At 34.2% G+C, this 25,224-nt stretch overlaps 2 protein-coding genes and 2 pseudogenes across 2 annotated transcripts; 1 reads left to right on the top strand and 3 right to left on the bottom strand.

The window, feature by feature from the left end:
* Positions 1–710: 710 nt before the first annotated feature.
* LOC108850585 (pentatricopeptide repeat-containing protein At4g14190, chloroplastic-like) lies at positions 711–2,300 on the bottom strand (annotated as a pseudogene).
* A 2,143-nt stretch (positions 2,301–4,443) lies between these two features.
* LOC108850584 (pentatricopeptide repeat-containing protein At4g14190, chloroplastic-like) lies at positions 4,444–6,873 on the bottom strand (annotated as a pseudogene).
* Positions 6,874–12,031: 5,158 nt separating this feature from the next.
* On the bottom strand, positions 12,032–15,034 carry LOC130500654 (zinc finger BED domain-containing protein RICESLEEPER 2-like). Its single transcript, XM_056995591.1, has 3 exons — positions 12,617–15,034; positions 12,204–12,531; positions 12,032–12,121 (listed from the first exon to the last, which is right to left on the bottom strand). The coding sequence occupies exons 1-3, from the start codon at positions 14,690–14,692 to the stop codon at positions 12,039–12,041; spliced, it is 2,487 nt and encodes an 828-aa protein (XP_056851571.1). The 5' UTR covers positions 14,693–15,034; the 3' UTR covers positions 12,032–12,038.
* Positions 15,035–20,946: 5,912 nt separating this feature from the next.
* On the top strand, positions 20,947–22,749 carry LOC130500653 (IAA-amino acid hydrolase ILR1-like 3). The gene is made up of 4 exons (XM_056995590.1): positions 20,947–21,504; positions 21,595–21,882; positions 21,970–22,080; positions 22,152–22,749. Exons 1-4 carry the CDS (start codon positions 21,052–21,054, stop codon positions 22,536–22,538), a joined length of 1,239 nt encoding a protein of 412 aa, XP_056851570.1. The 5' UTR covers positions 20,947–21,051; the 3' UTR covers positions 22,539–22,749.
* The last annotated feature ends 2,475 nt before the right edge of the window (positions 22,750–25,224 follow it).

The following is a 25,224-nucleotide window of genomic DNA, read 5'->3' as shown; positions in this document are numbered from 1 at the left end:
TAACCAACCCAAAATTTTTGATTTGGTGTTAATGCATTTATGTTAACTTTTATGTACGATATAAAATTATTTCATCATGACAATGGGACGAGCACTACACGTGGCATCTGATGCATCAATATTACTTGATGCACCATGCTTCTTTCTTTCATATCAACATTTTTCTTTCCATTTCTTTCCCATTCTAAACTTTGAACCAACTATTACAGAGACAGATTCACTAACGGTTGTGCTAAGCCAGACCAAGGACAACCTCGTCGTCCTACTCTAAACAGAATAAACTCTTAATCCGCACCATTTTTCTCGAACTCTTTTTGGTTTGAATTTTGTGGCTCTTCTCATATATGTGGATCTCTGTTTATGGCCAATATGTTCACCAACATTATTGAGGCATATGAAACATTGTATCATGCGATAATGCAAGCCTCTCAATTACTTTTATCTTTCACAAATAAAGTTATTGTGCAATCTATACATTGAAATTAACATACTAAGAGCATCATTATTCCAAGGTTCTTACTCAAAAGTTCTTAAAAACATATATATGTATGTATATATTATATATGCGTATATAATGCAGGGTTCTTAGCTTTTCCAAAATTTCAACCGAAAAGTTCTTAAATAAGAAACTTTCGGTTGGGTTTTTCCATAAAGCTAAGAACCGTACATTATATACACATATATAATATATACATACACATATATGTTTTTTAAGTTTCAGTTTTCTGATTCTTAACCACAACTTCTAATAGATACTGATAACTCCATGTCTTTGTATCGTGCTACATCACTTCATTGCAGTTTCTAAGAAACTGGCCTTCCCCAAAAGCAGCATGAACCAAAGGGTCAGTCTTCATTTCTACAGGCTTATCAAGAAACCCATTCTTTTTCCAGTTCATAAAAACTGCAGTACCCTCGAACCCAGCTACGCTCATGTCGACGACAATTGTTACAGTCACAAGATCAATTTTCACACGTCTCTTCCCTATCTCAAATAGTAACAGTTCAATGCTTGTAAAATCCCCCATCTTCAAGTAAGCTAAAAGAACAATATTAGCAAAAGTTGTACTCCAAGGAATTCTCGCTTCGTTCATCTCTTTTTCAAGGTAATCCAAAACATTCCGACTCACAAGATATACTTGACATAGACCCCTCAAACACCAATCCAGATCGCTCCTCCGAATGCCACATCACAAATCATCGAACCTCGAGAACATGAGTTTATCAATGTAATCAGACGTTAACCTCCTAACTAACTCCTCATCCAAACAAATCCCAAACATCAGAATCTTGTCATACGTCTCCTCCATCTTCTCCAACACCCCAAACTCTGCATAAGCTCCAAGCATCGACACCAAAGTAACAAGGTCCAGAGTCATCTTCCTCGACATCAAGCTCTGATACATCCTCTCCAACCTCTTAAGAACCCTCCTCGAGCGAACTCGCACACGAGTAGATTATAAGTAAAGTGGTCACGAGCACAACCCTCGGCTTCCATTCTCTTGACGCACGAAACAATCTCACCGTACCGTTGCCACTTACCGTACCCTTCAATCAGCCTGTCGTATGTCTCGGTTTCCGGTAACACACCGTTCTCTTTCATCTGCTTCAAGTAAAACATTGCTTCCTCGAACTTGCCATTGTCAGCGTAACCGTGGATGATAGAGTTGTAGATTCTTAAAGGGTTTATCTCATAATCATTAATCATTGATGGTAAAGCTAAAACCTCTTCGTTCATCGATCTTTCCGCACATAGAAGCCTTAAGATCTTCTCGTAGTTAGTCTCGTTGATTCGTGAAGGGTCTAGCCTTTCCACGCATCGATCACCTTAGATTACATTAGAAAATAGAGGTTCTTGATTTTCTTGAATATATATAGGAAGATAAAGTTTTCAAAAATTTTACAAGAAGAATCTCGTGGAGTCTTGAGGAGCGACGGAGGAACCGAATCATGGCGAAGAATTGGTCTTTTCTCCACTATCCATCCTCTTGAAGCAGCTCTAGAAGCCAAGAACAAGGATGGCTGAGTCTTTGCGGTAGTGAATTGAGAACCGGTGGTGGTGGTTGTCGGAGAGAAGAAAGGTGGGTTGTGTCGAGTCTTCTTCGGTGGAACAATCGAGAGACAGCGGCGACAAGCAGCGGAGGGAAATGATATTAGGTTTAGAGGTAAAGGAAGTGAGAAACCTTGCGTTCGAGTTCCCTAGCGGAGGAGGTAGCTTGTGGAGAAACTGCATTAATAAACATATGTTGAGATATATTAGAACTACTAATTCTACTTGTTGGAATTACGATATTGTCCATTTTAAGTTTAAAAGGAAAATTCCGCATAGATTTACTTTTTTTTTCTTTTCAGAAAGTTTTATCCTAATTAGAGTTAGACTTCCTTTTATATATTAGACTTTATTTTGTTTAATTTTCGATGTGTGACTTAAATTGATCTTTCACTAGTGATAAAACTTTCTATCTTAAGGATGGAGATACCATGTGAGTTTCAGCAGCTGCGGGTAGATGGTTGTTTTTAGGAAGTAGTGTCCAATCAAAAATAAGATTTTATCTCTTGGTTAGCCTTTTCTCGTCTATTTTACCCACTTGAAGTTTAAGAATGCCTCTAATTACCTAAATCATAGATATGTGTTTCAATTCTTGTGGTTAAACTTTATTGTAGGATGAAAAGTAAAAGACTAAACTAGCCATCATGTTATTATAAATAGAAAATAATCTTAGGCTCAGTTCCTCATACAATACGCATAACATACCTTCAAATTAAAAAAAAAAGTAAAAAGTAAAAAGTAAAACATAGCATGGCTAAGTTTGCTTCCATCATCACCTTCCTCTTCGTTGTTCTAATTATCTTTTCTGCTTTTGGTAAGTATTGACATTATTAGAAAAAAAAGTATTGACATTATTATATACATAGCAAATTATATTATTTATTAAATTTCAGATTTTTTGATAATCAACCCTGACATATTTATGCATATATATATATAAAGAAGAACAAACGATGGTGGAAGGGCAGAAGACATGCAAGAGGACGCCTAGCTCAGGGCAAGAGCTTGTATGAGGGATAATAATTGCCGGTTTTGCATCGTAGTCGAGAAAGCAATACGTGGTACTTGCGATTATAAATTCCCTAGGCGCTAGTGTTTCTGCCACTTTCCATGTTAATCAACAGAGCCTTGCAAAGACATTTTTATGCCCTATGCCAAATAAGTATTATATAACAATATTTTATTAAATTGTTTTGATAAATAATATTAAATAATTTTTAAAAAAACTTGTATAGAATTAAAATAAATGTTGACTATTTATGTTTTAAGCATAAATATAAAGCTATACATACAAAATAGTTTTTTTAATATAAACTATTTTATATATAGCTGTAAAGTAGGCTTTAATGAATAAATAAAGAGAAAGAGATAGTTAAAAAGAAAAAAATAAGGGTAAAAAAGAAAATGACACTGTATAAAATTACATATACAGTCAAACAAGGCAGAAAAAAAATCAATGTGAATATGCTTATAATTAATTTACTTTTAAAATTATTTTAAGTTATAACTATGCCCAATTGATATAGCTAGGCTCAAATAAAAATGCTTATCAAAGAAGTTTATTTTCAGATAAACCAAACTTGTAAAATAATTTATGTGTAATTATTGCCTGTAAATTTTCTAATATTTTTTTATTTTGACATAAACGAATGTTCATATCTGCCTTACTATCCACGGCAATGTTAATCAACCCAAAATTTTTGATTTGGTGTTAATGCATTTATGTTAACTTTTATGTACGATATAAAATTATTTCATCATGACAATGGGACGAGCACTACACGTGGCATCTGATGCATCAATATTACTGGGTGCATCATGCTTCTTTCTTTCATATCAACATTTTTCTTTCCATTTCTTTTCCATTCTAAACTTTGAACCAACTATTACAGAGACAGATTCACTAACGGTTGTGCTAAGCCATACCAAGAACAACCTCGTCGTCCTACTCTAAACAGAATAAACTCTTTATCCGCACCATTTTTCTCGAACTCTTTTTGGTTTGAATTTTGTGGCTCTTCTCATATATGTAGATCTCTGTTTATGGCCAATATGTTCACCAACATTATTGAGGCATATGAAACATTGTATCATGCGACAATGCAAGCCTCTCAATTACTTTTATCTTTCACAAATAAAGTTATTGTGCAATCTATACATTGAAATTAACATACTAAGAGCATCATTATTCCAAGGTTCTTACTCAAAAGTTCTTAAAAACATATATATGTATGTATATATTATATATGCGTATATAATGCAGGGTTCTTAGCTTTACCAAAATTCCAACCGAAAAGTTCTTAAATAAGAAACTTTCGGTTGGGTTTTTCCATAAAGCTAAGAACCGTACATTATATACACATATATAATATATACATACACATATATGTTTTTTAAGTTTCGGTTTTCTGATTCTTAAGCACAACTTCTAATAGATACTGATAACTCCATGTCTTTGTATCGTGCTTCATCACTTCATTGCAGCTTCTAAGAAACTGGCCTTCCCCAAAAGCAGCATGAACCAAAGGGTCAGTCTTCATTTCCACAGGCTTATCAAGAAACCCATTCTTTTTCCAGTTCATAAAAACTGCAGTACCCTCAAACCCAGCTACGCTCAAGTCGACGACAATTGTTACAGTCACAAGATCAATTTTCACACGTCTCTTCCCTATCTCAAAGAGTAACAGTTCAATGCTCTTAAAATCCCCCATCTTCAAGTAAGCTAAAAGAACAATATTAGCAAAAGTTGTACTCCAAGGAATTCTCGCTTCGTTCATCTCTTTTTCAAGGTAATCCAAAACATTCCGACTCACAAGATATGCTTGACATAGACCCCTCAGACACCAAGCCAGATCGCTCCTCCGAATGCCACATCACAAATCATCGAACCTCGAGAACATGAGTTTATCAATGTAATCACACGTTATCCTCTTAACTAACTCCTCATCCAAACAAATCCCAAATATCAGAATCTTGTCATACGTCTCCTCCATCTTCTCCAACACCCCAAACTCTGCATAAGCTCCAAGCATCGACTCCAAAGTAACAAGGTCCAGAGTCATCTTCCTCGACATCAAGCTCTGATACATCCTCTCCAACCTCTTAAGCAACCCTTCTCGAGCGAACTCGCACACGAGTAGATTATAAGTAACGTGGTCACGAGCACAACCCTCGGCCTCCATTTTTCTTGACGCACAAAACAATCTCACCGTACAGTTGCCACTTACCGTACCCTTCAATCAGCCTGTCGTATGTCTCGGTTTCCGGTAACACACCGTTCTCTTTCATCTGATTCAAGTATAACATTGCTTCCTCGAACTTGCCATTGTCAGTTTAACCGTGGATGATAGACTTGCAGATTCTTAAAGACGGGTTTATCTCATAATCATTAATCATTGATGGTAAAGCTAAAACCTCTTCGTTCATCGATCTTTCCGCACATAGAAGCCTTAAGATCTTCTCGTAGTTAGTCTCGTTGATTCGTGAAGGGTCTAGCCTTTCCACGGATCGATCACCTTAGATTACATTAGAAAATAGAGGTTCTTGATTTTCTTGAATATATATAGGAAGATAAAGTTTTCAAAAATTTTACAGGAAGAATCTCGTGGAGTCTTGAGGAGCGACGGAGGAACCGAATCATGGCGAACAATTGGTCTTTTCTCCAGTATCCATCCTCTTGAAGCAGCTCTAGAAGCTAAGAACAAGGATGGCTGAGTCTTCGCGGTAGTGAATTGAGAACCGGTGGTGGTGGTTGTCGGAGAGAAGAAAGGTGGGTTGTGTCGAGTCTTCTTCGGTGGAACAATCGAGAGACAGCGGCGACAAGCAGCGGAGGGAAATGATATTAGGTTTAGAGGTAAAGGAAGTGAGAAACCTTGCGTTCGAGTTCCCTAGCGGAGGAGGTAGCTTGTGGAGAAACTGCATTAATAAACATATGTTGAGATATATTAGAACTACTAGTTCTACTTGTTGGAATTACGATATTGTCCATTTTAAGTTTAAAAGGAAAATTCCGCATAGATTTACTTTTTGTTTTCTTTTCAGAAAGTTTTATCCTAATTAGAGTTAGACTTCTTTTTATATGTTAGACTTTATTTTGTTTAATTTCCGATGTGTGACTTAAATTGATCTTTCACCAGTGATAAAACTTTCTATCTTAGGGATGGAGATACCATGTGAGTTTCAGCAGCTGCGGGTAGATGATTGTTTTTAGGAAGTAGTGTCCAATCACAAACAAGATTTTATCTCTTGGTTAGCCTTTTCTCGTCTATTTTACCCACTTGAAGTTTAAGAATGCCTCTAATTACCTAAATAATAGATATGTGTTTCAATTCTTGTGGTTAAACTTTATTGTATGATGAAAAGTAAAAGACTAAACTAGCCATCATGTTATTATAAATAGAAAATCATCTTAGGCTCAGTTCCTCATACAATACGCATAACATACCTTCAAATTAAAAAAAAGTAAAAAGTAAAAAGTAAAACATAGCATGGCTAAGTTTGCTTCCATCATCACCTTGAGGAGCGACGGAGGAACCGAATCATAACGAAGAATTGGTCTTTTCTCCAGTATCCATCCTCTTGAAGCAGCTCTAGAAGCCAAGAACAAGGATGGCTGAGTCTTCGCGGTAGTGAATTGAGAACCGGTGGTGGTGGTTGTCGGAGAGAAGAAAGGTGGGTTGTGTCGAGTCTTCTTCGGTGGAACAATCGAGAGACAGCGGCGACAAGCAGCGGAGGGAAATGATATTAGGTTTAGAGGTAAAGGAAGTGAGAAACCTTGCGTTCGAGTTCCCTAACGGAGGAGGTAGCTTGTGGAGAAACTGCATTAATAAACATATATTGAGATATATTAAAACTACTAGTTCTACTTGTTGGAATTACGATATTGTTCATTTTAAATTTAAAAGGAAAATTCCGCATAGATTTACTTTTTGTTTTCTTTTCAGAAAGCTTTATCCTAATTAGAGTTAGACTTCTTTTTATATATTAGACTTTCTTTTGTTTAATTTTCGATGTGTGACTTAAATTGATCTTTCACTAGTGATAAAACTTTCTATCTTAAGGATGGAGATACCATATGAGTTTCAGCAGCAGCGGGTAGATGATTGTTTTTAGGAAGTAGTGTCCAATCACAAACAAGATTTTATCTCTTGGTTAGCCTTTTCTCGTCTAAACTAGCCATCATGTCATTATAAATACAAAATCATCTTAGGCTCAGTTCCTCATACAATACACATAACATACCTTCAAATTAAAAAAAAAAGAGTAAAAAGTAGAACATAGCATGGCTAAGTTTGCTTCCATCATCACCTTCCTCTTCGTTGTTCTAGTTATCTTTTCTGCTTTTGGTAAGTATTGACATTATTAAAAAAAAAGTATTGACATTATTATATACATAGCAAGTTATATTATTTATTAAATTTCAGATTATTTGATAATCAACCCTGACTTATTTATGCATGTATATATATAAAGAAGAACAAACGATGGTGGAAGGGCAGAAGACATGCAAGAGGACGCCTAGCTCAGGGACAAGATCTTGTATGAAGGATAATAATTGCCGGTTTTGCGTCACAGTCGAGAAAGCAATACGTGGTACTTGCGATTATAAATTCCCTAGGCGCCAGTGTTTCTGCCACTTTCCATGTTAATCAACAGAGCCGTGCCAAGACATTTTTATGCCCTATGCCAAATAAGTATTATATAACAATATTTTATTAAATTGTTTTTGATAAATAATATTAAATAATTTTTAAAAAAACATGTATAGAATTTAAATAAATGTTGACTATTTATGTTTTAAGCATAAATATAAAGCTATACTGTTGGGGTCAAAAGCCGTCATTACGAAGTTAGTATCAAAACATTCGATAAAATAAATTTTATTTTATTTTTACGAAAGAAAATCGTAAAAATAAAATATCTTGCGAAAAGTTCCGCAAATTAAATAAAGTTCTCGTCAAAACACGATCATCAAAGATAACAAAGAATCGTCGAAACACGAGAATATGAACTTTATAATCGCAGGATCATACGAATTTCGGTCGCTATAGCGACCGAGTTCGGGAATAGCGACCGAGCTGCGGACAAAGTTCGGTCGCTATAGCGATCGAACGTTCGTGCATCGATCATTCTCCGAAATGTGCAAAGTCTTCCAAAACAACGATACGACGTAAAACTATGCATTCTCGACTATCCGTAAAACCGTTCTTCGCAATCCACGACTATCCGTTTCTTGATCTCTCGATCAAATTGAATCGTACGTTTGGTTTACGATAAAACCGCGGAAACTTAACCTTATCGGAGAAATCGTAAAAAGTCTTAATCAAAAATACGGCCCAAAGAGGTCCTTAAACTTGATTCGAGGCCCACTTGCGATTTCTTAAAAATCCATAAACCTTATGACAGTTTATGCTTGGAGGATAAGCATCAGTTTCCGCGGAAAAATGGAAACTTTCCGCAGATAATCGTGGAGATCGGAAAAAATGGAATATTCCGCAGAAAAAAATTCCGTTTTTTTTTCCGAGCTGCGACTCAATTAGGTTTAGCCACCTTCGGATATTAAAACTAGGGATCTTGCCGACAGCTCTCATAGCCGAAGCACGTTACCTTGTCGTTGTTACGCTCATACGCAGATTCGGAATAAAATCCTTCTTGCTCTCTTTTTATGATTTTTATTTTTATTTTCCGTTATTGTCGTGTTCTGAATGCTTGACGTGTGGTTTCTCAGAAATCCGGGACCTCTGGGAAATTAGGGTTTTCCTACTTTCCTAAAATATACGAAATATTGACGGTGCGAATTTCGGTTCCCACAGTTTGGCGCTAGAAGGAGGGGGTACGGATCAATCTTACCCGCAAAAACCGCTCAACAATCAGACGCGAGATGGAAATCTCATCCTATCCAGACGAGATCTCATTCAGGGAGGAAGCAACGGCCGAACAGGCTAAACCACGTGATGACCTCCTGGTAATTGAGCTAACAATCCAACCTCTCTCTAATCTCTTTGGACTTATAAACACCAAAATTTATACCAATTTATTGTTTTTGTCTAATGTCTTTCTCACTAATTTATCTTGTTTCAGATCTGGAAGACTTCTGGACGACTTACATGTTAGTCGTCTGGACTTCCTGGAAGCGGACTTCCTGGAAGTCGTCTGACGGAGTCTTCTCCCATGTTTCTCCCTTTCATAAAATATCTAAGCGTTTTGGCAAGTTTTTATGTATGATTTTTCTTCATTTGATAACTTCCTGTTGTATACATTTTTTACATTTTCCCAAACTAAAACTCTTCAAACCCACTCTAATCTCTTTGACTTGAAAACACCAAACTTTATATGAATTTTTTAGTTTTGTCTCATTTCTTTCTCACTAATCTATCTTTTTTTGCAAGGTTTTTAATCAGATGGTTCTCATCTTCCACTTGGACATGTACGTTGTGTGTTCTATAAAATTATATCTTCCACTCATTTTCTCTGTTTTAAGCCATTTGAACGTTTTTAGATGTGCATGCTTTTTAGATTTGGATTTGGATATGCAGAATTTTCAGATCTTAAAGACTTCTGGGACGACTTACCTGTTAGTCGTCTAAAATATAATGCGCCAGATGACTTCCAGGAAGTAAATCGTCTGGACTTCTTGTAAGTCGTCTGGACTTCCAGGAAGTCAAGTCATCTGGACTTCTGGACTTCCTAGAAGTCTTTTGACGAAGTCTTCTTCCATATCAAGCGGAGTCCAAGCTTGTCTTTGTAGATGACTGGTCTAAAATAGTTTTGTTTGTGGTATGTTTTGTGATTTGCATGTGTACTCCTTTAGTTGTGAATTTTTTGTAAAATCAGTAATAATGTTTCCCAAGATGTAATTTATGTGCTAACAATGTGTTTACACATTAACAAATCAATGAAATAATTGACTTCAATAGATTTTTCTAATATTTGGATATCTCGTATGCAATAATAAATTCCAATGGCCTTCTTCTCATCTTAATAAACAAGAATGTTCGTAGCCTCATATTAGTACAAAATTTTAAGAAGCATTTTAACCCTTCTTCCAACTCATAACAATAATCATCATTGGTGTCTATACCAATAATACTTAAGAGAGGGAAACAAACAATAGTAACTAGTCAAACTATATCACATTTTTACAAGTTTGTGTTGAAAAACTTAGTCAAATTTAGTAAAAATAAGAGAGAAAACATATTTCAAAAATATTAGGTTTACATATCTTAAAGCTACTTATCACTCTTAAAAATACAAGTTATTCAAAAACTAGTGTAGAAGACTTAAAAACTAGCGTAGAAGAATTAAAAACTAGCGTAGAAGACTTCCACGGAAGTCTTCTTGGATCAGTTAAAAACTTTAAATAACATGAATGTTGGCAACCTCGTAAATATCACCAATTAAGTTATAAATTTCATTCAGTAGCCCTAAAATTGACTAATATACATGAATTAACAAAACATATTAAAAAGTCTTTATAGGTTTAGAGAAAATGAAATTTTATTAAACATTGACACAAACGACTTCCACGGAGGTCGTCTGGACGACTTCTAGGAAGTTGTCCATTTAGGTTAGTTTTGCAATTGATTTTTAACCTAGACGGTTTACAGGTTAGTGGTCCAACTTTGTTTGATAAAAAAAATCGAGACGACTTACAGGTTAGTTGTCTACAGAAAACAGGTTAGTTTTGCATTTGACCAGAATGTGTCAGAAATTTGACTTTTCCTGAGAAAATTAAGAAAAGTATATTTTGTTTTGCCTAGACGACTAACGTGTAAGTCGTCTCAGGTTAATTTTGTAATTGAACTATTAAACAAAAAAAAATTCTAGATGACTTACATGTTAGTCGTCTCGAGTTTTTTTTACCTAGACGATTAACCTGTAAGTCGTCCAAGATTAGCAATATTTGACCATAATCTCGAAATAAAATTATGGTCGACTTACAAGTTAGTCTACTAGGTAAAAAAACTCGAGACGACTAACATGTAAGTCGTCTAGAATTTTTTTGATTTAATATTTCAATTGCAAAACTTAACCTGAGACGACTTACAAGTTAGTTGTCTAGAAAAAACAATTTTTTTTTTAATTTTCTACTGGACGACTAACTTTTAAGTCGTCGAGGAAAAATTAAATTTCTGACAAATTCCGGTAAAATGCCAAACTAACCCGTTTTCCCTAGGCGACTAACATGTAAGTCGTTTCGATTTTCTTTTTATCAAAAAAATTGGACGACTAACATGTAAGTCGTCTAGAAAAAAAATTAAAAGTCAAATGCAAAATGAACCCCTGAATTGACCTGACCCTGACGACTTCTAGGCAAGTCGCCTGGACGAACAGATCTTGAATATATATTAAGCTATATGCACTTTTCTTTTTTTCGTTGCAGTTATATTATTATACAGTATATATATTGTATGCAGTTAGTTACATTTAGATACTTTTTTTTTGGTTGGGCTTAGGAATGTCAAACAGGTCGTCCCGTCCTGTCCCGTCCCGAACCGCAGCGGGCTCATCGAGTTGCGGTACATTGCGGTCCAGTCCCGCGCGGGCTGCGGTACTCCTAAACCCCGGCCCAATCCCGTCCCGCCTAAAGTCTTGAACCAAACGGGCTGTCCCGCGGGCTATCTTCAATCTTCAATCTTCAATCTGCATAAGTTCATAGCCTGTAAATTATCAAACAAAACTTTGTAAATTTCATATCTAATATGAACTAAATTTCATATTTTCTTGACTCCCATGAATATAAAACATAATGCACCGTATCAAATATTTTCCCTAGTAACAAATGTAGTCTCGACACAATTATTTTTAAAGCAATGAAAACATAATTCATTATTTCATAAAAAACCAAATGCTATTGTTTTCTGAGTTTATAAAATTAAAACCAAACACCAATTCAAAGCTGGAAGTACTAAAACAATGTCATTAAAAAAACAGCAACTGAAAACACCAAATGAAAAGAAACAGTAAGTCAAATAAACAACAACTCAAATCACACTTTTGCAACTTCCATTTTATCACCAACAGCTGATTCAACTGATGGGGGTTTATCTTCTTCACCAAATACTTCTTCTTCTGCAAGTATTAATATTGAAGTTAGTAAAAGCCATTTTGATTCATAAAAAAAAATATATGCTTGATAATCTAGATTAATTACCATTTTGATATGATTCATATCCCCTGATCCAATTCCTAGTGCATATCAGAGCCTGCACATTTTTTGGGAGTAGACGGCTCCTGTATTTGTTGAGAACTCTTGATCCAATACTGAAAGAAGACTCGGAAGCAACTGTTGTGATTGGAATACTTAATAGATCACAAGCCATACCAGCCAAATCACCATAGCGATGAGCATTATCTTTCCAGAAGTCAAGAATATTCAAGCTCTTAAAACTGGAAACTTCCAATGGTGGTTCATCAAGATATGTTTCTAGAGGTGTCTTCCCACTCCCAACACCACTGACTTTGCGAAATGCAAAAAAATCCTATAAAAGTTTTTAGAAAAATATCTAAGACCTGCAGTTATGAAAAATAATAAACATACTAGTTACTTGTAAAAAGAACACTCACAGTGTAGTTCTCAAACATTTCAGTGGACACTGGCTCACATGTTTTGGGTGGAACCATCTCACGTGGCTCTGTAGAAGGGGAGTTTACCTTCGATTTTTTGTCATAAGACTCAAAGAGAATGCTGAGCCTCTCACGCAAGTTCTTCACCTTAACATCTTTTGTTGTCATGTCAAGCTTCCCTAAACAATGGTCAACAATTGATAGCTTAAATCGCGGATCAAAGACTGCTGCCATTGCAAAAAGACCACTGACATCATCCCAATATTTGTCAAACTTCTCCTTCATTGGTGGCACCATGAATCTGACAACCTCATCATCGCTTTCCTCATTATTCCGGAGCCAATTATGGATCATCCAAACTTGATAGAAATACAAATTAGATGTCGGGTAATTAGTGCCAGACATCATCTTTGTGATCACAGCAAACGGCCCCAGAAAATTGCAGATATTACTTGCTCTTGTCCATTCTTCAGCTGTGGGCGCCATTGTAAAACCTCGCTTGTCAAATGACTCCAACTTCTCAAATGCCTTACGGTAATTTACTGCAATTTGCAGCATATAGTAAGTGGAGTTCCATCTGGTCGAGACATCCAATATCAGCCCTCGAGTTTCTTTTACATTCGCAGCAACCACTGCTTTTCCGAACAACACCTCCCGCGATGTAGATGATAACACATACTTCACACTCTCTCTTACTTTGTGCAAAGCGCCTTTAATAACCTTTAACCCATCTTGCACTATAAGGTTAAGTATGTGAGCTGCACATCTTACATGGAAAAATTCTCCTCCACACACCAAGTCATCAGTCAACATTAACTGGGACTTCACAATATCTTGCATCGAGTCATTACTTGTAGCATTATCCAATGTGACAGAGAAAACTTTTTTTTCAATTCCCCACTCTTTCATCGACTCAAGAAGCTGCATAGCAACATTCATACCAGTGTGTGGTGGCGCTAGAGCACAAAACGTGATGATCTTGCTGTTCAACTTCCAGTTCCGATCAATGTAATGTGCAGTCACACACATGTACCCTTCACGTTTTATTGATGTCCACAAGTCAGATGTCAATGATACTCGACCAGGAAGTGTAGCTAAGTCTCTCCTCAATGCGTCTCTCTCGCTTTCATATAGTCGATATACATCTGATCTAGCCGTGTTTCGACAAATGGTCTGCACATCAGGATTCAAATACGTCCAAGTTTCTCGCACTTTCTCATACTCTACGTACGAGTATGGTAGATCATGCTGGACTATCGTCTTAGCTACCATCTGCCGAAAGACGGTATGATCATACTTGCCAGAATGTAACTTCCCCTCGAAATTGATCTTCTGCTGATTTCTATTTTTCCTTTGATACACCTTACATCTAAAACGATGCCTTCTCAGCCCACTGGTTCCATGCGAGTGGGAATGCCAAGCATACTGATTCCTGCAATGATTGCATTGAGCTTTCATCGTCCCATTCGGTTTGTGGACCACCGTGAAATCAGGCCACACATCTGATCTTTGCCTATTGTCCATTTCGATTTCTTCTTCATTCAACTCCTCTTCTTCATCCACCTCCTCTTCCTCCAATGAGTCATCAAAGTCTGGTATCTCCTCGACCTTCTTCTTCTTTTGCGGAGTGGTAGCCTTGGCCTTGCCCTTTTGCGACTGAGTCAATGGCTTCCTTCTCCCTCCCCGAATCACTGATTTCACAGGTACATGCTTCTTCTTTCTGCACGCCTGTGAGGACGAGCCTATTCCACCATCTATTGTGGACTGCAACATGGGTTTCCCCGTGGCTGTTCCAAATCTGCTCTTTCTGCGAGGCATGTTTGTTTGGGGTGGTGGAGTGATTTCAACATCAGAATCATCTGTCTCATCGTCAAGGCTCATCACCTTTCTCTTGCTTGCTTGCGTCTTTGCACCAAAAGCATCAGAAGTTACACCACCTTCTCCCCTTGGATCAGAGTTCTCTTCAAGCGCAGCAAGAACATCTAGAGTAGCTTGACTCGCGAAGTCCAATGTTGATGGTGGAGTGTAGTTAGTATCCATCGTGAACTGCTCTTCTGAATCGCTCCTTGATCCCATGGTCTCTGTCTCTCTGAAGTTTTGCGTTAGGTTTTTTTTTTGAGGTGAAGTCGTGTGAACGTGGGACTATTAGCCTATTAGGGTTTTTAATATTTTGGAAATTTTTAAATTAATTATAATATAATTAAAACTTAGCCTATTAGGGTTTTTTAAATTTTGATAATATTTAATTTAAACTTGTTTGAGGACAAGCACCAAAACAAAACACATTCCTAACGATAACCTAAGCAAACCTAGCTAAACAAGATTGTCTATCTATCTATCTATGTTCAACAAGACAGTGATCCGATAACCTAAGCAAACCTAGCTAAACAAGATTGTTTTATCACACATAACCTGGAGCAGCTGCTGTATGTACTTGTCTTCTCCTTCCTTGTTCACCATCACTCATCATCTCCTTGCTCACCATAACTCCATCATCTTCAAGGCAGCTATAACCGATGGAGCTCCTACTCACAACATAAGTCTCCTTCGTTGACAAATCACTCATCATCTCGAGATATACAAAACAAAAACACAAATCAGAGAGTGAATCAAGGAGAGTTTACATCAAGCTAAGAATTATAGACAACTTACACAGCTTTCAAATCTCTTTTGTAGTAACACCTTACAATCTTGGAAGCTCCGTGTTGACTCCTTCACTAAACAAGGAAGCAGGTGGCGGTGGAGGATCTAGCTGGTGTACGACCAAAACATACATGAAGTGAACACCTACGATGCCATTTGAGCCTACAGCAGCTAGATCCTCCACCACCATCCGCCTACTTGTTTAAGCTTTGCACTTTCTCCACCAAGCTCGCACGAACAGGACCCTATTTCATCAGCCATGGAGATTAATCAAACACCAAATTTTCATATGTTTTTTTTTGAGCTACAGAGCTATATTAAGTACAGAGCTATATTAATCAAACACCAAATTTTCATATATCAAACACCAAATTTTCATATGTTTTTTTTTTTAGGTACAGAGCTATATTAAGTAAACAACAAGAATCTTCCCTTACCTTTGACATGCATGGACCGCAGGAGAGCCCAGGAACACCGTCGATGAAGAAACCATGGCCGGAGTTGCAACTTCGTCTTCGGTGGAACCATGTCGCAAGAATCGCAACGACGGATGGTTGACTCGAAGAAGCTTAAACCGGAGGAGATAGAAGGCGAATGGATCGCCGGAAGCATCATAGACAACCATACACGGTCACCGGAGCATCATAGACAACCACACCATCCGCGTTTCACCACCTGAAAAGTGCAAACAAATAAAACTGTTAGAGTACAATCCGAGAAAAAAATATGATCTCAACGCCAAGAACAAGAAACTTACCAGTGAGATGCATGTCGTCACCGTCGCAGAAAAAGCCTTCGCCGGAGATGGATCTTGATTTACGGTGGAAACGGAGTTCTTTGACAGTTTGAAACAAGAACTTCTCTCCGGAACATGCAAGCTTGATCTGTGAAGTTGACAACCCGAGATAAGAGTATCGGAGCTTCTCGCCGTCGCCGGAGCTCCCTTTCACTCGGTGCCGACTCGTCTCTCTCAGTCTCTCACGCTATCTCTCTCTTTTCTTTTTCAGGCGGCAGCGAAATGAGGAGAGAAGAAGCTGCGGGACCATTAGGTTAACCCGCGGTCTTCTTGGGCCCAAACCGCGAAGAGCCCATACCGCAAAAGTCTTGTACCGCGAGGCCCGCCACAATGCGGGTTGAGAAAATCACGGCCCAAACCCGCCCCGCCACAAGTTGTTTTGGGCTCGGCCCGCGGGCCGCAGGTTCTTTTGCCATTCCTAGTTGGGCTCAACTAATAAATTTAATAGTATTGGTTGTAATATGTGATGTTAGTTCTGTTTTGACGTATCTCACCTAATATTATGGGTTTGTAAAACTTTTTTTTTCCTTTTTAATCTTAACCAAACATGATCTTTTTTTTTTCTTTTTTAAATCCTGACCAGCAAATTTAATAGTAACTATAATGACCCGTGTAACCATGCCGGGTTTTCATTTCATTTATATATATTTATAGATACTTGTTTTACATTATTAGTAGTATATATTGATGTTAAATATATATTTAAATGTTTATATAATTATTTTAAATCCAATAATTTTGTAGTTTACATGTCGTAATTATTTAATTGTTGCAAACCATCACATATATTTATCATTTTTATTATATATTTATCCTATTAAATTTGCATTTTATTATTAAAGGATTCAAAATTACATGGAAATATTTTTTTAAATTAATTTATATTTAATTTAAGTTAAATTCTTACCTCCACTTCAAAGTCTCGATTACCTTTTAGCAATTTTTATGTTTATTCATTTTAGATAATATATTTTTATATTTGTAATTTAAGATATGTTAATTTGTACACATGTATTATATAATTTATTGTGTGAAACCCGTTTTACTAACATACTATATTATTTTAACATAAGTATTTTTATTTAAAAAAATAAAATATATTAATATATCAATTTAATACAATTTTTTCATATTTAATTCATTATAATAATTAGTTTAATTTAAAATATTATGATTATAAAATAAAAAAATAATGTGATAAATTAGTATTTTTCCTTTTATAAATGATAAATAAGTATATACTAATGTATAACAAGATTTTAGTATTAGTTACAAAGTTATTAAAAAACTTTACATCAAATTTAAGCATTGAGATCTTTTAAAAATATTTTGCAAAAATTTGTTGGATTTTTTAATATATATGTAAAACAAAAATATATCAAAATATATTATGATTAAAGTAGTTATCCAGATATAATGTTAAATTAAATGATATGTATATGTTAATTAATGAATTTCTAAAAGATGATCTACTTTAAACATCACACATAGAATAAGTCATGACTTCTCTTTTAATATATATATTTTTACTTAAAAGTTTTAATGATAAACATGTTACTAAAAGTTATCTAATTAACAAGTAAAATTCTAAAAAATATTAGTAATATTAAAAAAACGAATTTGAAAATGGAAACTCTTAAAAAATAGTTAATATTAACTGGAAATAATTATTTGATAGTACTTTTATTTTTCTAAATGCTAGACAAAATATAATTGTAAAGAATTATCGAATATTAATTTTTTTTTCTAAAACCCTAAAACTGTAGAAGAATTATTTGATGATTGTTTTCCTTTAAAAAATTATAAACAAAATATATTTGTATCATATTTTTAATTGCTGGAACTTCACACGACATAGACAATACACGGTCAAGTCTGGATATTGGGTTGCTCAAAACCTATTGAAGGATGCAGATGAAAAGCAAATGTTAGAGCCAAGTATTACAAAGCTCCAAGCCTTTGCTTGGAAGATAAAGACGCCGAAGAAAATTTGCCACCTTCTGTGGCAATTGTTAACTGGTCATGTGGCAGTAACGAGAAATCTAGCAAGGAGAAATATGGAATGTGACAATTACTGCTAGAGATGTGGTGAACCACAGAAGTCAGTAACACATGCTATTTTCGAATGTCCACCTGCTCTACAAGTTTGGTTACATTCATCGATTCCAACTAATCCTGGTGTTTTTCCAGCATCAAGTATCTATATGAATATGAACTACCTCTTCTGGGAAAAAGATGGTTCACTTGAACCAGAGCTTGACAGGGATCCTTATCCCTGGCTAATATGGTACATCTGGAAAGCTCGAAATGACAAACTTTTTAGGGGAATAGATAGAGATCCACTGGAACTAGTTCGATATGCTGAGAGTGAGTGACGATACCTCCAGTAGTACAAGAGAGTACTGTACAGGAACCCCAAGTCATAAGCTTGGGAAATATTTGTTTACTAGATGGATTATGGACAGCGCTTGCTCAATTTAGTGGATGTGGATGGGTCTGGTTGGACAGTGGGGGAAAGACGCAACTCATGGGTTCACACAACTTCGCCAGAAGAGAATCAGCTCTGCACTCAGAAGTGGAAGCACTCAGATGGGCGATGGAGAATATGCTTCAACATTCAACATGCCAGAACTTCGGAACAGACTACAAATAATTGATCGCAATGATCAAGGAACCTCAGGCTTGGCCAAGTTTTGCTACGGAATTGAAGAGAATAGAGACACTGCTCATATGCTTCCCGGCCTTCAAGATTTCTTATGTTCCGCTAGCGCGTAATCAGTTTTCAGACTTTTTAGCTAAGATAGCTAGATCCTTCCATAGAAAGTTACATTTTGTTGGTTATTCTATTCCGGTCTGGTTACCCAGACCACCTCAAGTTTGAGTAATAGAATAGTCGTTTGTCGTCAAAAAAAAAAAAACAAACAAATGTGGTTCCATGTTTAAAAACTCACGTCACATATATTTTGTGAATTACAAAACTTTATAATAAAATGCATACTATGGCTTTTTCAAAAAAGAAAAAAAAGTATGAAAAAACAAAATAAAAGGAGCAATGCTGATTGGTACTTGCCACCAACCTTAGCGCTAGAGTCGTCGTCTACTTTCGAAACCCCCTCCCGGATCGCAGCTTCTTTGCGATTTTTTTTTTGATAAAACTTCTTTGCGTTTTTTGAGATGGCTATATGCTCAATTGCACACTCAACGCTTCTTCTTCTTCTTCCATTGGTGGTTATCGCTTCTTCCGAGTACGAGTTGCTGAAAGAAGCTGAGGGGGATAAAGACTGGCTAATCTCCGTGAGAAGTTATCTAATTAACAAGTAAAATTGTAAAAACTATTAGTAATATTGAAAAAACGAATTTGAAAATGGAAACTCTTTAAAAAATAGTTAATATTAACTGGAAATAATTATTTGATAGTAATTTTATTTTTCTAAATGCTAGACAAAATATAATTGTAAAAAATTATCAAATATTAATTTTTTTTTCTAAAACCATAAAACTGTAGAAGAATTATTTGATAATTGTTTTCCTTTAAAAAAATCATAAACAAAACAGATTTGTATCATATTTTTAAAGTTCTAACTAAAATAGAATTGTAAAAACTTATTTGATTATATTTTTAAGAGAGAATCTGATGATGAACATGATACTAAAGTTACTGAAGTAACATAAATAATTGTTTGATAGCAATTTACCTTTTTGGAAATTCTGAAGAGAAGGTTATATGACGTTAATTTTTATTTTTCAAAAATCCTAAACAAAAATGTAAAAGAGTGTTCAATAGTATATTCTTTTTTTTAATTGTGAATAAAAAAAAGATTTATAAAATAGAATATTTTCTTTTAAAAAAAATCCAAGCAAAAAGAAAATTTCAAAAGCTTATTTAATAAAACATTCACTTGGTACATAAGAAAGTGTATAATGTTGTCATTGACTCGATTAGTGTTATTTAACTTTCAACCTTTTTATTTTATTGTAATTTCTATTTCGGGTTATATTCAATTTAAACTTTTAGGTATAATGTTTTCTCTACCCCTAAGTACAAAATTGATAATAATTCATTTATTATTAAATTTAAATTATGTGTGAAAATGAGTTTTTAACTATTAAATAAATCTCACACACATATACAAAAAAATCACAAAACTATAATAAAATGGTTTATTATTTTATGTTTTTTATTAAATAAAAATATCAAACAAAACCCATTGTAACGCACGGACTCATATTTAGTGATCCAATAAAACATAAAATATCTGATAATATTTTTTTATTAAATTAATCTTATACTTTTTAAATATTACATAAACTCGTGGTCTTTAAACTTTGATGATGTTTTTATTATGTCATCCAAATAAAAGATAATATAAAAACTTATTAATATGACAGTATTAGTTTATTTTTGTTATTAATAATCTATTATAAGTTTGTGTTTTTTTAGATTTAAAATTAATTTTATGATACATAGATTTAAGAAAATAACATTATGATGTTATTATATTTTTTGATTAATTTAGTTTCAGAATATATATGTCTACTATTTGAACTTAAAATATTTATATTAAATAATATTTTATAAATATGTGTAAATCCATTATTTATTAATCCATTTAAATATATATAAGCAAGCCCAAAACCAAAAGACTCAAATACTATTGATGAATTTTATTAATTTTTTTGTAAAAATAAGGATATTTTTGGAAGCAATGAAAATTTTATTAAGGACATAAAATGATAATGCTCCCCTTTTAATGGTATAGATAAATACAATAAAACAAATGTGGTTCCATGTTTAAAAACTCACGTCACATATATTTTGTGAATTACAAAACTTTGTAATAAAATGCATACTATGGCTTTTTCAAAAAAGAATGAAAAAACAAAAATAAAAGGAGCAATGCCGATTGGTACTTGCCACCAACCTTAGCGCTAAAGTCGTCGTCTACTTTCTAAACCCGCTCCTCGATAGCAGCAGCTTCTTTGCGTTTTTTTTGAGATGGCTATATGCTCAATTGCACACTCAACGCTTCTTCTTCTACCATTGCTGGTTATCGCTTCTTCCGAGTACGAGTACCCGCGTCTACTGCTGAAAGAAGCTGAGGGAGATAAAGACTGGCTAATCTCCGTGAGAAGGCAAATCCACGAAAACCCAGAACTCCTTTACGAGTTGCACCAAACCAGTGCCCTCATTCGCCGCGAGCTCGACCAATTAGGAATCTCGTACCTATACCCGGTCGCGAAAACAGGAATCGTCGCTCAGATCGGGTCCGGTTCTCCTCCGGTTGTTGCTCTCCGTGCCGACATGGACGCTCTCCCCTTGCAGGAACTGGTCGAGTGGGATCATAAGAGCAAAGTCAACGGCAAGATGCATGCTTGTGGCCATGATTCTCACACCACTATGCTCCTTGGTGCTGCCAAGTTGCTTACCAAACGCAAACATTTTCTCAATGTAAAAAAAAAAAAAAAAGGATGAGCCTTGCCTTGCTTTTGATTGATTATAGAATGTTTTTTTTTTTTAATTTTTTTGAAACTCTAAAAGGGAACACTGAGGCTTCTCTTCCAACCTGCGGAAGAAGGTGGGGCTGGTGCTTTTCAGATGATAAAAGAGGGTGCTTTGGGTGAATCTGAAGCCATTTTTGGGTTGCATGTCAATCATGATTTACCTACGGGACAGGTGTCAACCATCTCTGGTCCTGCTATGGCATCCACCACCATTTTCAGTGTAAGAATGAGTGGTTCTTGTGTTGATCCACTCTTGGCGGCTTCCTCTACCATCTTAGCATTGCAATATATAGTCTCTAGGGAAGCTGATCCTCTCTTAAGCTACGTACGTCTCTTGTTTACTTTCTCCTCTTGATAATACTTCTTCTGTTCTGTTGCTAAACAGAGTTTTACTTGTTTTTTTTGGTTTTAGGTGCTGTCTGTTACGTTTATCAAAACCCGCCCTTCTGATGTAGAATTTGGGGGAACTTTGAGGAGTCTTACAACGGATGGCATGACCTGGTTGAGGCGCAGGATGAAAGAGGTAGCTTCAAAACATATTAATTAAATGCTTAGCTAAACAAGCCAGGGCTTAACCGATCGTTGGTGTTACAGGTGGTTGAAGGAGAAGCTCTACTACATAGATGCCAAGCGGATATAGACATGCATGAGGATGATCATCCAATGTACCCAGCAACTGTGAACGATCACAAGTTACACGAGCACGCTGAAAAGGTTCTGAAGCTCTTGGTTGGACCCGAGAATGTCAAACCGGGTGACAAGATAATGGCGGGCGAAGATTTTTCCTTCTATCAACAGAAAATTCCAGGTTACTATCTAGGAATCGGTATCAGAAACCAACAAGTCGGTTCTGTGCATTCGGTTCATTCACCTTATTTCTTCCTTGATGAAAATGTTCTTCCCATTGGATCAGCAGTGTTTGCTGCCTTAGCCGAGATGTATATACAAGACCATCAAAATCAAACCAAGTATGGACAATGAAGAAGAAAAGACCAAAGCTCAGATCTAAAGTCTCTTAGTTACTTACTTTCACAACTCAAGTTATTGGTCTTCATAAACAAAATAATTTAAATTTGACAAATCATAAGTGTTCCGCTAAGTAATGCATCTTACATTTGCAGGTGCAGTTTATATAGAGTTCTAGTGTGTGTACAGGTTGGAATTAACATACTAAGTTTCAGTTTTTCTGATTCTTTACCACAACTTCAATTAGATACTGTTAAGTCCTTGGCTTTGAATCCTGCTTTATCACTTCATTGCATCTTCTAAGAAACCGACCTTCGCCAAAAGAATAATAAATCAAAGGGTCAGTCTTCATCTCCACATGCTTATCAAGAAACCCAATTCTAGGGTTTTAGCAGAAGGACCTTCTTCTACGGTTTGGTCTCTCCTTCTATAGGTTATCTATACTATTATTTGCGAAGTGATTTTTCGCAATCGAGCTCTCACGTTAAAAGTTAGAGTGGTTAATATCGGTTCTACCCTTAATGAATTATATATATAATTATATAATTAAAACCGAAATTTATTAATAATATTATTTATTAAAAAAATAAGACAATTCTTATATATTGTGTTGTTATCTTAAAATAGTTTTCTACTATAAATGTTAAAAATTAGATATAATTTAGTGGTTAAAATCAATATTAATTTTTTATTAATATTTTTTTAATAAGATAATTCTTATGTATTTTGTTGTTATCTTCAAATATTTTTTCAATTATAAAAGTTAAAATAAGATATAAAACAATTTGTAATAATTAAGTGGTTAAATTCAATATTACCTTTAATGAATTTTATATATAATTAATTAAATAATTAAAAAGATTTAAATAAGATAATTCTTATATATTGTGTTGTTATCTTAAATTTTATTTTTTCAATTATAAAAGATATAAAATAACATATAAACTATTAATAATTAAATAGTAACCAACTAAAACCATTATGTATAAATATATTTTCTAAAATATTTCTAATATGTGAATGTTTTCTTTTAAAATATTAACACAATTATAAACATATATATATATATATATAATTTGATTTTTGATTTTTTTAAACATAAATAATAAACTACCGTGCATTTTTTGAATTAATAAAATATAAATTAATAAAATATTTGTAAAGACGATGAAGTCCGCACTTGCGGGCAAAACATCTAGTTCCAAGTAAATTAAAATCCTTTGAAATATCGGAGAATCCCCGTTAGTAGAAGTTTCACATTTTATCCGGACGCAAGGATTGACCCTGTAACTGGAATCTTCCCAGGTAAGAATTGAAGACCGGTGCCTCATGAATTATTTATTCCCAACACTGACAATTATTAAAACTACTGGTTCTACTTGTTGGGATTCTACGATCCATGTCCGAACTCTACATTATCCGATTAGTATAATGTTTCTATTTTGAGTTTAAAGGCAAGTTTTCATGAATTTACTTTCGGTTTCCATTTCAAAAGAGCTCATACTAATTAGAATTAAATATTTTTTATGTATTATATTTTTGTTGTCTAACTTCCGAAGTGAAACTTATATTGACATCTCTCACCACTGATAAAAATATCTATATTATTAAAATTGAAATACAAATACAATTAACCTTATTTTCAACAGATTTGTTACATCTCTCATTTCTTTATTTTCACTCATTTTAATTACTTTATTAATTACCCTTTCCAAATAATTTGACAGATTACAAACATAACCCAACTATTTTAATTATTTTATTCTATCTTTTACATTTTCTTCACACTTTATATTTATATTGTGATTTCATCCATACTTTTAGAACACGACCCATTTATCTGCACAAATGTATTTTTATTTTTTGAAACAATGCAACCTTATGTGTATTTATTTTCACATTTTACAGCTAAATTATCGTTTTTATAATTATTAATATACATTTTCCATATATTATATAATTGTTTTAAATGGAATTTTAAAACATAAAATTTTATTTATTACAATAATTAATTATATTTTATTTTTCTACCATTAATTTATATCATCATATATATTATTGTATTTATAAATAATTAGATTTTTATTTATATTAAAGTTTACTACCAATAACATATTAAAATTTAATTTATATTTAATTTATATGTTCTAAAATTGATTATTTTGTGGTTTTTATTTTTTTATAAAATAATGAGAAATATAACTACAGATGTTTAAAACAATATTATACTATAAATTTTATAAATGAATAAAATAATTCCATATATTATTGAAATTGTGAAAAAATGATATTAAAGAAATTACAGATACTCTCTGATTTTATTCACATATTTTCGTATTTGTTTACTAGATTAGTTACAAAAAGTTTATAATCAAAGTCTGAAATTGAAATATATGTTTATATTTCCATTTATGAAAGAATGTAAAAGTGGAAGATTTTAAGGGGTAAGCTTAATTAAATTATATAATATCATTTATTGGTAAGCTAGATTATAGGAAGTAATTTGGACTCAAAAAAGAAATGAATTTGATTTTAAAACAATTGATCGTTTTTAGTTATAATTAAAATAAGTATCTGCACGTCTTTTTGGTATATAAATGCTCAAATTATTTTAAGAAATTATTGACTTGTTGGAAAAGAGACAAGCATTAATTAAATATAAGTTTTTAAATTTTCAGTAACATTGGATTGTAAATATTGT

The sequence above is a fragment of the Raphanus sativus genome, unplaced genomic scaffold, assembly GCF_000801105.2.
Source record: "Raphanus sativus cultivar WK10039 unplaced genomic scaffold, ASM80110v3 Scaffold0008, whole genome shotgun sequence".
Classification (NCBI taxonomy): Eukaryota; Viridiplantae; Streptophyta; class Magnoliopsida; order Brassicales; family Brassicaceae; genus Raphanus; species Raphanus sativus.
This window is presented reverse-complemented; position numbering and strand designations above follow the sequence as displayed.